Raw genomic sequence first — 12,847 nt, forward strand, 5'->3', positions numbered from 1 at the left:
CCAAATGAGTGGCAAGGCTGGGAAAGGACCCAGGAGTCCTGATGCCCAATCGTCTGCTCGCACTAATAGAGACCTCCCTTCTCAGAGCCAGGACTACAACCAAAGAGTCTTGGCTTCTGCTTTAACCACCAAATGGCCCTTCCTGTCCAGAACTAGGACGAGGACCCAGGAATCCTGACTTCCAGTCCTCTGTTCTAACCACTAGACCACACCGTATCCCAGAGGCATGAACGGAACCCAGGAGTCCTGGCTCCTCGTCCCCAGTTCTAATTGTCACCTCCACTGAGGATTTCCCTTCCCCCCTTCCCCTGCCTGCAGACCACCACGCTGATTGGGCTGCTGAAGACGGCCCGGCTGCTCCGCCTGGTGCGTGTGGCCCGCAAGCTGGACCGCTACTCCGAGTACGGGGCGGCCGTGCTCTTCCTTCTCATGTGCACCTTTGCCCTCATCGCCCACTGGCTGGCCTGCATCTGGTACGCCATCGGCAACGTGGAGCGGCCCTACATGGAGCACAAGATCGGCTGGCTAGACAACCTGGGCGACCAGATCGGCAAGCGCTACAATGACAGCGACCTCTCGTCCGGCCCCTCCATCAAGGACAAGTACGTCACGGCGCTCTACTTCACCTTCAGCAGCCTGACCAGCGTGGGCTTCGGCAACGTCTCCCCCAACACCAACTCCGAGAAGATCTTCTCCATCTGCGTCATGCTGATTGGCTGTGAGTGCCTGGCCGGGCCTCCCAGCCTGGTCCCCACTCGTCCTCCTGGGCCACATGACCCTCAGCTGTGGGACCTCCCCACTCCTGCCTGTTCCCACTCGCCCTCCTGGGGTGCAGCGGTGGCCGGAGGCCACAGGGGCTGCCCTGGGGAGAGGAATGGGTTAGCTCACATTGAGAAGGGTGAGGAGAGCTTGCCCGGCTTAGCACCTGGGTACAGAAAGCTGCCTGGAGCAGGTATTCTCTGCCCTGAGAACCCAGCTTTGCTGGGGGAGGCTCCCGAGAGTCAAGTGTAGGAAAAAGAACAGGAGGACTTGGGGCACCTTAGAGACTAACCAATTTATTTGAGCATGAGCTTTCGTGAGCTACAGCTCCCTTCATCGGACGCATCCTGTGGACGCTCCCAGATCCATGACAACCAGAGACTGCCAGTACTAAGCATTTGGAGGGGTCAGGCAGGGGCACTAGACCTGAGAGAGAGACGGTTTCTGGCAGCTAAGAAACAGGGTAAGGGACTTTTGCGTGGATTGACCCCCCCGCCCCAGCCTGACCCCCTGCAAGAGACACCTCCAATCCCCGGTGGGCTTTGGCCCTCCAGCCCCCCCATCCCGCTGCCAGACATGCCCCCGATCCCCAGCGTGAGTCCCCCTCGCCATCCATGACCCCCTGCGGCTGGGAACCTGCAGTAGCACAAATCCACCTGGCTCAGCAAGGGAAGCAGCCACGACGCGTAGGGGCCGCGGGAGGGGATCAGGCGTCTTGGTGAGAAGGCAGCCGGGAGGGGGTTGGAGCTGCTGCCAGTGGGGTGAGGGATGAGCGAGGGAATCTCCTCCACGGCACCCAGGAGCAGCTCCAACCCTGGCTTCCCCAAAGTTCGATCCCTTCTGCGGGATCCCTGACCCTGGCCCTCTCCTTGCAGCTCTGATGTACGCCAGCATCTTCGGCAACGTCTCTGCCATCATCCAGCGCCTGTACTCGGGCACGGCCCGCTACCACACCCAGATGCTGAGGGTGAAGGAGTTCATCCGCTTCCACCAGATCCCCAACCCCCTGCGTCAGCGCCTGGAGGAATACTTCCAGCACGCCTGGTCCTACACCAACGGTATCGACATGAACGCGGTGAGTGCTTGGCTAATGAGAGGGGAACTGCCTCCCCCACGGGGCTGAGCTGCAGCCAGGCAGGGATCTGGGTCCCGGGTCCTGCCAATAACCCTGAGGCATCCATGGGGGGGAAACGGGAAGGCAACTTATGGTACTCCTTGCCTTGGGATGGCTCCCAGCTCCGTGGTGGGCCCCCTGAAGAATCCCGAGCCCATCTCCACTTCCCTCTGTCCCAGGACCAGTGCTTTCAGTTCGGGCTGGAAGAAAGCAGGGCAAGATGAGATCGCATCAGTATCGCTTGGGTTTGGGATTGAAGCCATGTGTGAATGAGCACTGGGTCCATCTGTCTCCAGGCAGACCCATTATTTAGCTAGCTAGCTAGATACCTACTACTTAGCTTGGTGGCTGGGGAGGTCAGGAGAAGGGAGGAGGGTAGGGTGTGCTATCCTAGGCTTTCCCTGGCTGGATGGCAGGCTGCGTGCCGAGCAACCTGTGGTTTGGAGCTGAACTGAAAGGCCACGGCTATGCGCCGGGGGCTCCAGCGTCAGTTTCCGTTGGGTGCTGGGGGTAGGCTCTGGAGCTCATATCGATCCAGCCTCCTCTCTGCACCGCTGGTTGCTAAGCAAAGCAGGCTGTGCTTTGGGTGACAGGGAAAGGACGGCATTTAAATAAACTTCAGTCCAGTTTAATTAGCATCTGGAAAGGTCGCGATGAGGGAGCGAAGGGGATCAATGGGAGAGCAGCATTATGAGAGAAGGGCCTTCACTCAGACGCCTTTGAGGAAGAATGAGCCTTGGCCATCAGGAGAAGCCGTCCACCTTAGACACTAGGCACCCAGAACGTGGTGCTGTGAACCTGAGGAGAAGAGAGGACAGTCAATTAATAAAAAAGAGTCCATCCCGCCTCTCGGGAGAGGAATGTATTCCCCTCGCTGGGGACATCATCGGGTCAGCTTGCAGAATTTCACCCTGACAAGCACCAGGTCAAGGCAAAATGGAAGCTAAGCAACACAATATGTAATTAACCAGAGGAACTCACAGCCACATGATATTACTGAAGAAAATAGTTTAGATTAGACATTGATACTAATAATTAGGGATGGGCCCAAGTCAGAATGCTAGGTACGGACACACCCCAGCTTTGGAAGAATTCAGATCCTGATTCAAAATTTGCTTCTGGTCCATCTGCATTATAATGAGCCAAACCAAACCCCAAGTCCGAGCACACCAAACTTTGTAGCTGGGATCTGTTTCTCATCCTGAGTGCTTTATATTTTCAAGGTGCTATACAAATATTAACTAATTGTTCACCCTGCTGCTCTGTGAGAGAGGTCAGTATCCCTACCCCCATTTTCAATATGGGGAAACTGAGGCACAGAGCCAGGGGGTGGGTGACCAGCCCAAGGCCACACAGTGAGTTAGTGTCAAAGCCAAGAATAGAACCCAGGAGTTCCTGACTCCTAGCCTGCTGTTCAGTCATTAGCCCAAGACCAGGGGACTCTTGGGCCAGTTACTAGGGGGAACGCCCTGGGTTGCACCACGCCCACTGGCTGAGAAGAAAGGTCAGAGTCCCACAATCGCTAGGACTAGCTGGAGCCATGGGAGGGAAGCCCTGTTTTCCCCCAGCCCCGCCTCCCACCTCTAACCCAGTCCCCATGGAGCTGTACCCCTACACCGGGCCCGGAAAGCGCTTTGGAGCCTGCTACAGGACAGCAACGTGCTCACCTTCCACCTGGCGCACACGACCCACTCGTTCAAGAGCAAAGACAAGACAAGTTAAGGCCGTGCTAACTCTCCCACTGCCCACATAGCACAAAACCCCATGGCTCTTATGGGCCACAGCTACATGGCCAGCGGCGGCCCATGGCAGAGAGACTTGGGCTAGCAGGGCTCATGCTACAGCACTAACAAAGCCGGGCTCTGAAGCCCACCTCTCCCTAGGTTGCTGCCACGGGCGGCGTAGACGCAGCTGCACAGTTCCATAAATGTGGGTCTAACTCTGACCCAGCAATCGCTGGAGGAGCGTTTTGTGTTACTGCTCTTTGTTATCCAGAGTCCAGTTCCTCTATATTTACCTTTAAGAAAATACCATTACATGGGAAATATTATCTTCTCTACTGATCAGTTGGCAGTCTGATCATAATGGCAACCCACTTGTCATTTGGCTTCTTGAGAATAACACTGTAGAGTTTAATTAGGATGGCGTGTCTCCTTACCAACGGATGGCATAATTCGGTATAGATCTGGGGGCTGGCTTTTGGCGTGATGAATGTTGTCACTAATGTGCACCTTACTGCTCCAAACTGCAGCCGCCTGCAGCCCCCGTCGTGAGCCAGAACCCCGTGGCCCTAGGTGCTGTAGAAACACAGAACAAAAGGATGGTGCTCTCCCCCAAAAGCTTCCAATCAAAGCACAGGACAAGAGACAACTGGTGGATACAGCCAGACGGGAACACAAGGGAATTTGTGAGGCCATACTGGTTGGCATGACTGGCACTGGTCTCACCATGCCAGCTACCTCATTGTTGTCAAGTTTGTTGGCCGGCATCCTGGCAAAGGAGAATTTAAAATGACTTTTATTTTTCCCTGGATTTGCTCCACCCTTGCTCTCCCCAAGGACCCGCCCCTACTCCAGCCCTCCCCCAAGGCCCTGCCCTCACTCTAATCCCTCCCCCAAGGCGCCCTCCCACCGCTTGCTGCTCTCTGCCCTCCCCCACGCGCCTCCCACTGCCACCAAACAGCTGATCGAGGCACCTCCCCCTGCCACCAAACAGCTGATCGAGGTGCCTCCCCAACAGCTGATTGTCGGTGCCGCCGAACAGCAGTGGCTGGTGGGTGCTGAGCAACCCCTGGGTTTTTTTTTCCATGGGTGCCTGAGCCCCGAAGCACCCATGGAGTCGGCCTGTGGCTCAAAGGGATCTTGAGAAGTCATCAAGTCCAGACCCCTGCACTGAGGCAGGATCAAGTAAACCTAGACCATCCCTGACAGGCGTTTGTCCAACAAACCTCCAGAGATGGGGATTCCCCAACCTCCCTTGGAAGCCTATTCCAGAGCTTACCGACCAGTTTGAAAACTTTCCCTAATGTCTAACCTAAATCTCCCTTGCAGCAGATCAAGCCCATCACTTCTTGTCCTAACTTCTGTGGACATGGAGAACAATTGATCACCGTCCTCTTTCTGACAGCCCTAAACATATTTGCAGACTGTTATCTGCTTCTTTTTTACAGTCTGAACATGCCCTGTTTTTTTACCCTTTTCTCAGAGGTCAGGTTTTCTAAACCTTTGATCATTTTTGTTCCTCTGCTCTGGACTCTCTCCAGTTTGTCCACATCTTTCCTAAAGAGCGGTGCCCAGAACTGGAACGCAGTGCTCCAGCTGAGGCGTCACCAGTGCCGAGTATCATAGAATCTTAGAATATCAGGGTGGGAAGAGACCTCAGGAGGTCATCTAGTCCAACCCCCTGCTCAAAGCCGGACCAACCACAACTAAATCATCCCAGCCAGGGCTTTGTCAAGCCTGATCTTAAAAACCCCTAAGGATGGAGATTCCACCACCTCCCTAGGTAAGCCATTCCAGTGCTTCACCACCCTCCTAGTGAAATAGTGTTTCCTAATATCCAACCTAGACCTCCCCCACTGCCACTTGAGACCATTACTCCTTGTTCTGTAGATGGGGACAATGACCTCCCATGTCTTACATACGACCCTCCTGTTACTACAGCCCAGAACGATATTAGTCTTTTTCGCACCTGCATCACAGTGTTGACTCATACTCGGTTGGTGATCAGTTATCCACGATAAGGTGTCTGTCGTGTGGTTGGTGAGATTTTGGATGCTCCTCGCTATTCATGTCCTTTCTTTTCAGGGCGTGGGGTCTGTAAAGGAAGGGAGGGTAACTGCAAGCGACTGTCACTTTTACTATTTTTTTAAACAACATGTTGGGGCTTGGAATTTCCCAAGTGTCTTTATTTGTTTTTTGGGAGTCAGTGAGGAGGCAGCTTCTAAAATCATGAAGGCACCAGCTGGGTGAGTCACTAGATTATTATAAAGTGACCTCACCTAAAATCAGGCCAGTTCCCTTTGTATTGTTTCTACGGAAGGTACCAGACTCACTCGCTCCCAGAGGGCTGGATTCGCAGTGCAGGGCCCAGCATGGGGACTGAAGGGGGAGAGGGCTTCTGGTCCCCTTATCCTGGGGCTGCCACAGGCCATTCAGAGTTCTCCTGACCCACCCACCCACACACTCGCCACCTTCCACAGCTGGGAACAAAACCTAATTGTTGTGACTCCCAGCCCCACCGCCTCTCCGCACATCCCATTAGAGCCTGCGTCCCAGAGAGCTGGAGAGAGCTGAAGTCTCCTGCCCATGCCTGGGGGTTGTGCCGCGAGCAACGGGTTGGATTGTCCCATTACAGACAGAGTCCATAGTCATTGGCCGTGTCCAGCGCAGAGGCTGTGGCTTGGATCCCTTTCTTGATGTAACTGCAATACGGGAAGCCCAGTCTGTGCTTGCCTATAGGACAGCAGGGGGTGGGGGATGTGGGGTTCTCCCTCTGGGCCTGCTGTGTGACTGGCTGCTCCTTCCTCCCCGTGCAGGTGCTGAAAGGCTTCCCCGAATGCCTGCAGGCTGACATCTGCCTCCACCTGAACCGCACCCTCCTCCAGAACTGCAAGGCCTTCCGGGGGGCCAGCAAGGGCTGCCTCAGAGCCCTGGCCATGAAGTTCAAGACGACCCACGCGCCTCCCGGAGACACCCTGGTGCATTATGGGGATGTCCTCACCACCCTCTACTTCATCTCCCGCGGCTCCATCGAGATTCTCCGGGAGGACATTGTGGTGGCCATCCTAGGTGGAAGAGTCCTTCCTTCCAGGGGCCAGGGGCAGGGAGGGGGCGGGGGGAGGTGGGGAGAGGGAAGGGGCTCTGCCAGAAGAAAGCAGAGAACCATCCCACTCCCCTGATAACTCCCTGCTTCGGGCAATGAGTCTCAGCTGGTGGTGTGAGACTCTCCCCAACAAGGTCTGGGGACAAAGAGGAGGGAGCTGGTTCCCATTCCCCAACTCTAGGCTTCCACTAGCATCCAATGTTGCCTCACTTGGGAGAATGAGCCAAGGCCAGGGAGGAAAGACCAGATCCTCTCTCTGCTGCAGAGGGGCTGGGAAGAAGCATCCACCAGGGCTGGGAGAAGGCAGGAGGCTGGGAGGGTGTGTCTGGAAGATGCCAGCAGCCGGGTGGATCCGTGCCCGGTTTAGTCTCAGTCCACCCCTGGCTGTGACAAGCAGTGGAGGAACCAGCTCAGATCAAATCGGAATCGAAGCGAACCCAGCTCAGACCCCTGGACTCCGCCTCTTTCTAGGTTTGGGAAGAAACTGGCGGGTCCCAACTCCTCCACCCCCTACCCTGTTCTTTCCCAGAAGGCTACCCCCTGCAGGCAAGGGCCAGAAGCACAGCAATCCCGCACAAGACAGCTGATCTTGTGGCACCTCTGGCGCAGCCTAAAGCAGGAAGCATCAGAGATCGTGAAAGAGGAGGCCTGTTCTCCCGGCCCTCCAAACCCAAAAGGCTCTGGGAGTTGGGAGGAGCACTCACATCTGCCGAGGTTTCATCCTGTCCTGTCCTTGTGGGCTGAGGAAAGCCAAGACTCAGCTGGCACAAATTCCAAGGGGGTTTTTCTTAAGGCTGCTGGACACAGACAGACCCTTTGGGTTCTCTCTAGCTCCCAGTCCATGCTGCCCCATGTCTTAACATAGGGTCTACCCAACGTCCTGGCCTGGACTCAGCCGCCGCGGAAAGGAGCACTGAGGACTATGCTACAAAGCTGACTTGACTATCAGTTTCGTGAGGTTCGCATGTTGTGACCTCAGCGAGTGCTGGTGAATTTCAGCACTCCTGGCCTAATGGGGGACAGTCTTCTAATTCAGTGTTAGAGCCCTTGAGAGGCCCATGCAAGGCATGTCACAGAGCAGCTAAATGGACAAGGCCCCTGCCCTACGGAGCTTACAAAGATCAGCCACAGCGCAAGTAGCAAAGGGATTGGCACAGGAAGCTTGGGGTGGGGTGGATCTGAAGAAGGGAGGCATGGCAGGAGGTGCAAAGCAGCGAGCAAGAGGTGTCTAGTGAGTTGGTCAGGGGAGAGGACACAGAGAAAGGTGGGAAGCGGGAGGAGAGGAGGACACAGATGTAGACTGCCTAGTGAATCAGGACACCAGCAGAGCAATCTCTCTAAAAGCCTTAGAGCCGCTGGGGACGACTCCACCACCAGTGCCCTCATGAGCCTCTCTCCATTGCACAGGGAAGAACGACATCTTTGGGGAGCCCATCAGCCTTTACGCCCGGCCTGGGAAATCCAATGCGGATGTCCGGGCACTGACCTACTGCGATTTGCATAAGATCCAGCGGGAGGACCTCCTGGAGGTCTTGGATATGTACCCGGCCTTTTCCGACAACTTCTGGAGCAACTTAGAGATAACCTTCAACCTGAGAGATGTGAGTCTCAGGTGTAAGTGTGGAGAGTTAGGAGAACAGAGACAGCTGCTGCAAATTGTCCCCATCCAAATCGCTGGGGAGGAAAGGGGCCGAGGGCCGCCAGAGGGAATGGTGTTGGGGAGCATAGATTGACAAGCGCTCTGTGCTCCTAGCTCAGGTCATTCACAAGTTTGCTAGGCACCAAGGGCTGCATTTTCAAAGCCTTGTCTGAGTTTTTAATTGCTTTCGAGTCAATAAGAGCCAGATTTTGAGAAAAGCTCAGCACTCCCTATGGGGATTGTGAACATCATGATTTTGGCCCTAAATTTTCACAAGAGCCCAGCCCATGAGAGCATGTTGGGTGCTGAGACCTCCTGAAAATCTGGCCTTGGTTGTAGGGGCTGAGAGCTTGGAAATCTGGCCCTGAGCTCTTTTGGAAATTTGGATCCATGAGTCCTGCAGCTAACCCCCGTCGACCACAGTTTTGCAGGACCACAGCACTATTAAAATATCTCAAAGGTTATTTCAGGCTGATGCAAGGTCATCATGTTGCAATACTATGACAGCAAGATGTGTTGATGTTGGGTTGTGATGAGTATGGAGCATGGAGAAGGAGTATGGGAGACATTCAGAGTCATAAAACTATGCCATTTTGTTGTGACAAGACAGCGTTGTGTCATGACAGAGTGGTGTCGTGATGACTTGGTGCAATGTGGCCACATGTCAACATGGTGGCATCATGATGTGTCACATGATGATGTTTTGCTATGACATGTTGCCTCATGACGTGGTGCCGCTGTCCCGTGTTTTGATATGATGCTGCTCTCACAACGTGAGGGTATTGTTTCACATTGTGATGTAACGTGAGGGCATTGTTTCAACATGACACCATGTCGTGTCACAGTGTTACACTGTGATGTGACACAATGGTTTGAGTGAGGACATGATTTCATTGTCACGTCACATTATTGCAATGTGCAGTGATGGTCTTGTCATGACGTGATTCTCTCGTCTTGACATAATGTGATTTGGGTCACATTGTTACAACACTGTGACTAAGGGCACTGTCCCATATAGATGGCATTGCCATGGTGATGCCATTGCATGCTGATTATGTCATGTGATGATGTCACCATGTAAACGTCATGACTTTGGCACCAATCCAGAAGAGTACTGTGAACTTTTAACCACATGCTTACGTCCAATTGACTTTGGGTATCAGACGGTGGGTCAGATTGCTAAGAAAAAAAAAGGGATTCCAAAGCCTTCAGCCAATCTCAAACGAGCTTATTCAGAGAAGTCCTTGCTTTTATGAACAATCAGAGTTGTGATTGGCTGAAGGCTCTGGAGTATTTTATCGTTAAATCCTGCTCAGCGATCTGATTGGCTGCCACCGTTTGTTTGTTTTTTTTCAGAGACATTAGCTGATGAGTGTATGAGAGAGCCCCCTAGCTCCACTAATGTCCCGGGGCACTCGCATCTGCCCTCCTTCACACTGTACCATCCTCCCAGGGCACAGAGCCTCAGACTGAACCAGGCTCAGGAGGGTCCAGTCCCATATCTCCCGCCGGTGGGCTTGGGGAGAGGGGACTGGGAGCAAGGCCTGCAGAGAGGCACCCCAGGGGCTCACCATACAACCAAGGTTTCTTTGAGTTGCACTAACAGTCCCCTCCCGCACTCGGTGCCCTCTTCTCTCTCAGGCAGACAGCATCCCCCGCTCGCCGCTCAGCGAGGAGTACGACTGCACCTACCGCCGCGTGCGCCGGCATAAGCATTCCCTCGGCAGGCCCCCCAAGACCGGTGAGTCGTAGCCGGCCAGGCTCGGTCTCCGCGTTCCCCTTCGCGCTGTGCCCACTCTGTGCCAGCTGCTGGCCAGGACGGGGAGGGTGTGAACAGCCGTCTCTGCCCCCAGCGCCTTCTCCTGCCATCTGCTTCTCTCCCGGGCCCCCTCTCCGCAGCGCCCCCTGTCCCTTGGTCCTGGCACTACGGGAGGGACTGGTCGCAGCTACGCCAGAGCTGGTTCAAGCCAATCTGGGCCCCTGACTCAGAGAGCGATGGTCTCTCCCCCGCCCAGACTCCCCTGCCAGGGCCTGGGGTGGGTCTGCCAGGGTGGGTCTGGGTGTCTGGCGCCTGTGGAGGGCTGTGGCGAGGGGAGGTAGCTGGCCTGCGCCCTGCCAGGGCAGGGTCCTGACAGCTGAGCGCCCGGGGGAGCCCGCTCTCCACCCCGGGCAGTGCTGCAGCAGGAGCACCAGTGGGAGGGCGGGGGGTTGAGCGGTGCCTCGCAGGGGGCTTTTACCAGCTTCTCTGCTGCTGGCACAGCAGGGCCCGGGCCGCTGCCCATGAGGCAGAGCAGGGCACTGACTGGATCACGTCATGCCCGCCCTGAGACATGGTGTTGGCTGGCCTGGCCGCCTCCGTGAGGCAGCCCTGGGCACCAGCCGGCCTCTCCTGTTCACCGGTGCTAGGCACCATCCAGCCCCCACAAGGCAGGGGCCCGCCAGCCCTTTCCTCCCCCTCATCCCCATGAAGCTGGGCAAAGCTCCCCATGGTTCTCTCGTGGGCTCCTGAAGGCCCTTGGCATCACAGTGGGGATGGGGTCTGAAGGGGCTGCCCCGGTGTGTCTGAACTAACCTGTCTGCGCCCCCCTCCCACTCCCGCCCCGCAGACCTGGACGGGCTGGACACGGGCATCTCGGACGCGGATCAGTACCACACCTACTCGGAGCTCACCAACCTGCAGGGCCCCCTCAGCAAGGACCAGTGGGACGACCTGTGCAGCAGCCCCACGCCTTGCTCGCAGACCAGCGACGAGGAGGCCAAGGCCCCCAGCCCCACCCAGGCCGAGCCCTCCCCTGACTCCGACAAGGACGACTTTGCTCCAGCCGTGCTCAGCCAGGTCACCCCCAATGCCAGTGGCACCGGTGTCGGCAAGCAGGGGGCGGACGACAGCCTGTCCTACGCGGGTAGCGGTGATTGTGTCTTGGGGCACTGCCGGGAGCCGGGGGGGCCCCAGTGCTGGCTATCAGCAAGGGGAGATGGCTGAGATCCTCTTGGGCCCCGTTAACCCTCATCCCCTCGGGGGCTGACCAGCATCCAGGGTTCGAGTGTGACCCCTGGGGGGCGCCGTGGGAGGGAGAAGGGAGAGTGTCTGGTCTTCGGGAGATGGAGGCAAGTCAGGACCCTTGGGAGGAGCAACCCCGCTCCAGACAAAACCTGAATTCTCTGTGTGAGGCCACATGGCCCTGCCTAGGGTCTAGCGCTGTGGGGAATCCAGAGCATGATGGTATCACATCACCAACCTCAGCCTAAGCTGACCCCAGCCTGGCGGCTCCTAGGGCCTCCTGCAGGACCAGGTTGGCGCTGGCCCTGGCTCCCCCGGCCACGTCCTGGTGGAGTTAATCTGCACCTGCCCTGGTAAGCCTGCCACTGTCCGTCTAACCCTGCTTCGGGGCTGGGTCAGGAGCCGAGCTCCGGTTCTTTGGAGCGGGAGGGGTCACGGAGCCTGCTTCCCCCTTACCTTGGGGTAATTCATACCCCAGCCCGGCAGCGCCCGCAGCTGCTCTGCCCCTCCTACACACAGGGCTTTGCCATTGCCCCTCGCTCTCTCTCCCCGTAGCATGCCTGCCCCGGCCCCCCTGCAGAGCGCAGGCAGCCTCTGGGGCTGGATTCTGTGTCCCATTCGGGCTGCAGGGAGTACCTGGGCCCTCCCCAGCTGCCCCCACGGGTACGGTGCTGATGCAGCCCTTCTGCTGCCAGGCCCTGCCGGGCTGGTGTGTGATGGAGGGCGGGAGAGGTGCTGCAGCATGGAGAGCTTGTTTGGGACTGCAGGGTGGGGGCTGCTGACTGGGAATTCCTGATGCCGGGATCGGGGGGTTGTATCGGGTCTGCTCCGACAGCAGCTCTGAACTCGCCTCTTTGCAGCCTCCCCCAGGGACATTCCAAACATGTTCGCCTTCTGGGAGGACAGACAGCCAAATCTCCACCCAGAGCCCCTGCCACACGCGTCCCTGGTCCACAACTCCCAGGCCAACCCTCTGCGCTTGGACTACGGGCAGGGTCAGATCGAATCCCGACTGGAGCTCCTGCAGGCTCAGCTCAGCAGGTGGGTGCAGCTCCTCCGAGGCCGGAGCCTGGATTCCTGCAGCACTTGAGTTTCTCAGGGTGCTGCCCCTTCTGGGCCAGCTCCCATGTGAGTGGCATCTGCCCCCACCCCGCCCCCTTTAAAAGACCCACATGGACCAGGGCCCTTTAACAAAGCTCTGTGATGTGACATGGGCTCTCCCTGCTGGCTACTTTGGGTATTGCGTGGCCATGGGGCATCCTGCCATTAAACAGCAAGCAAGTTGCAACCTTAGAGCTCCTGCCCTACTGTGATTAATGGTGACATCTGGGAGCAGCGGCTAAAGTATTTCCCCAGCAGGGCCCAGACTGGATTTAGTTACAGCGGCTCCCACCGATTTCAGTCACAGGGTCAGGAACTGAAGGCTTTGCATGAACATTTGCCGCCGTTTGCTTACATGAAAAGCTGCCGCCTTCCCCCTGCTTGACCATCCTGGGCAGGTGAAGTGTTC

General features: G+C 56.7%; 1 protein-coding gene across 1 annotated transcript in view; it reads left to right on the forward strand.

The window, feature by feature from the left end:
* Positions 1-12,847, forward strand: part of KCNH6 (potassium voltage-gated channel subfamily H member 6) — a 101,410-nt gene that overhangs the window by 84,237 nt on the left and 4,326 nt on the right. Inside the window, exons 6-12 of the mRNA XM_073326209.2 lie at positions 319-718; positions 1,635-1,834; positions 6,411-6,663; positions 8,105-8,298; positions 9,978-10,077; positions 10,943-11,239; positions 12,198-12,378. Coding sequence (XP_073182310.2) covers positions 319-718; positions 1,635-1,834; positions 6,411-6,663; positions 8,105-8,298; positions 9,978-10,077; positions 10,943-11,239; positions 12,198-12,378 — 1,625 coding nt within the window. The remainder of the gene's footprint in view (positions 1-318; positions 719-1,634; positions 1,835-6,410; positions 6,664-8,104; positions 8,299-9,977; positions 10,078-10,942; positions 11,240-12,197; positions 12,379-12,847) is intronic.

This window comes from Lepidochelys kempii, chromosome 27 (assembly GCF_965140285.1).
Source record: "Lepidochelys kempii isolate rLepKem1 chromosome 27, rLepKem1.hap1, whole genome shotgun sequence".
Classification (NCBI taxonomy): Eukaryota; Metazoa; Chordata; order Testudines; family Cheloniidae; genus Lepidochelys; species Lepidochelys kempii.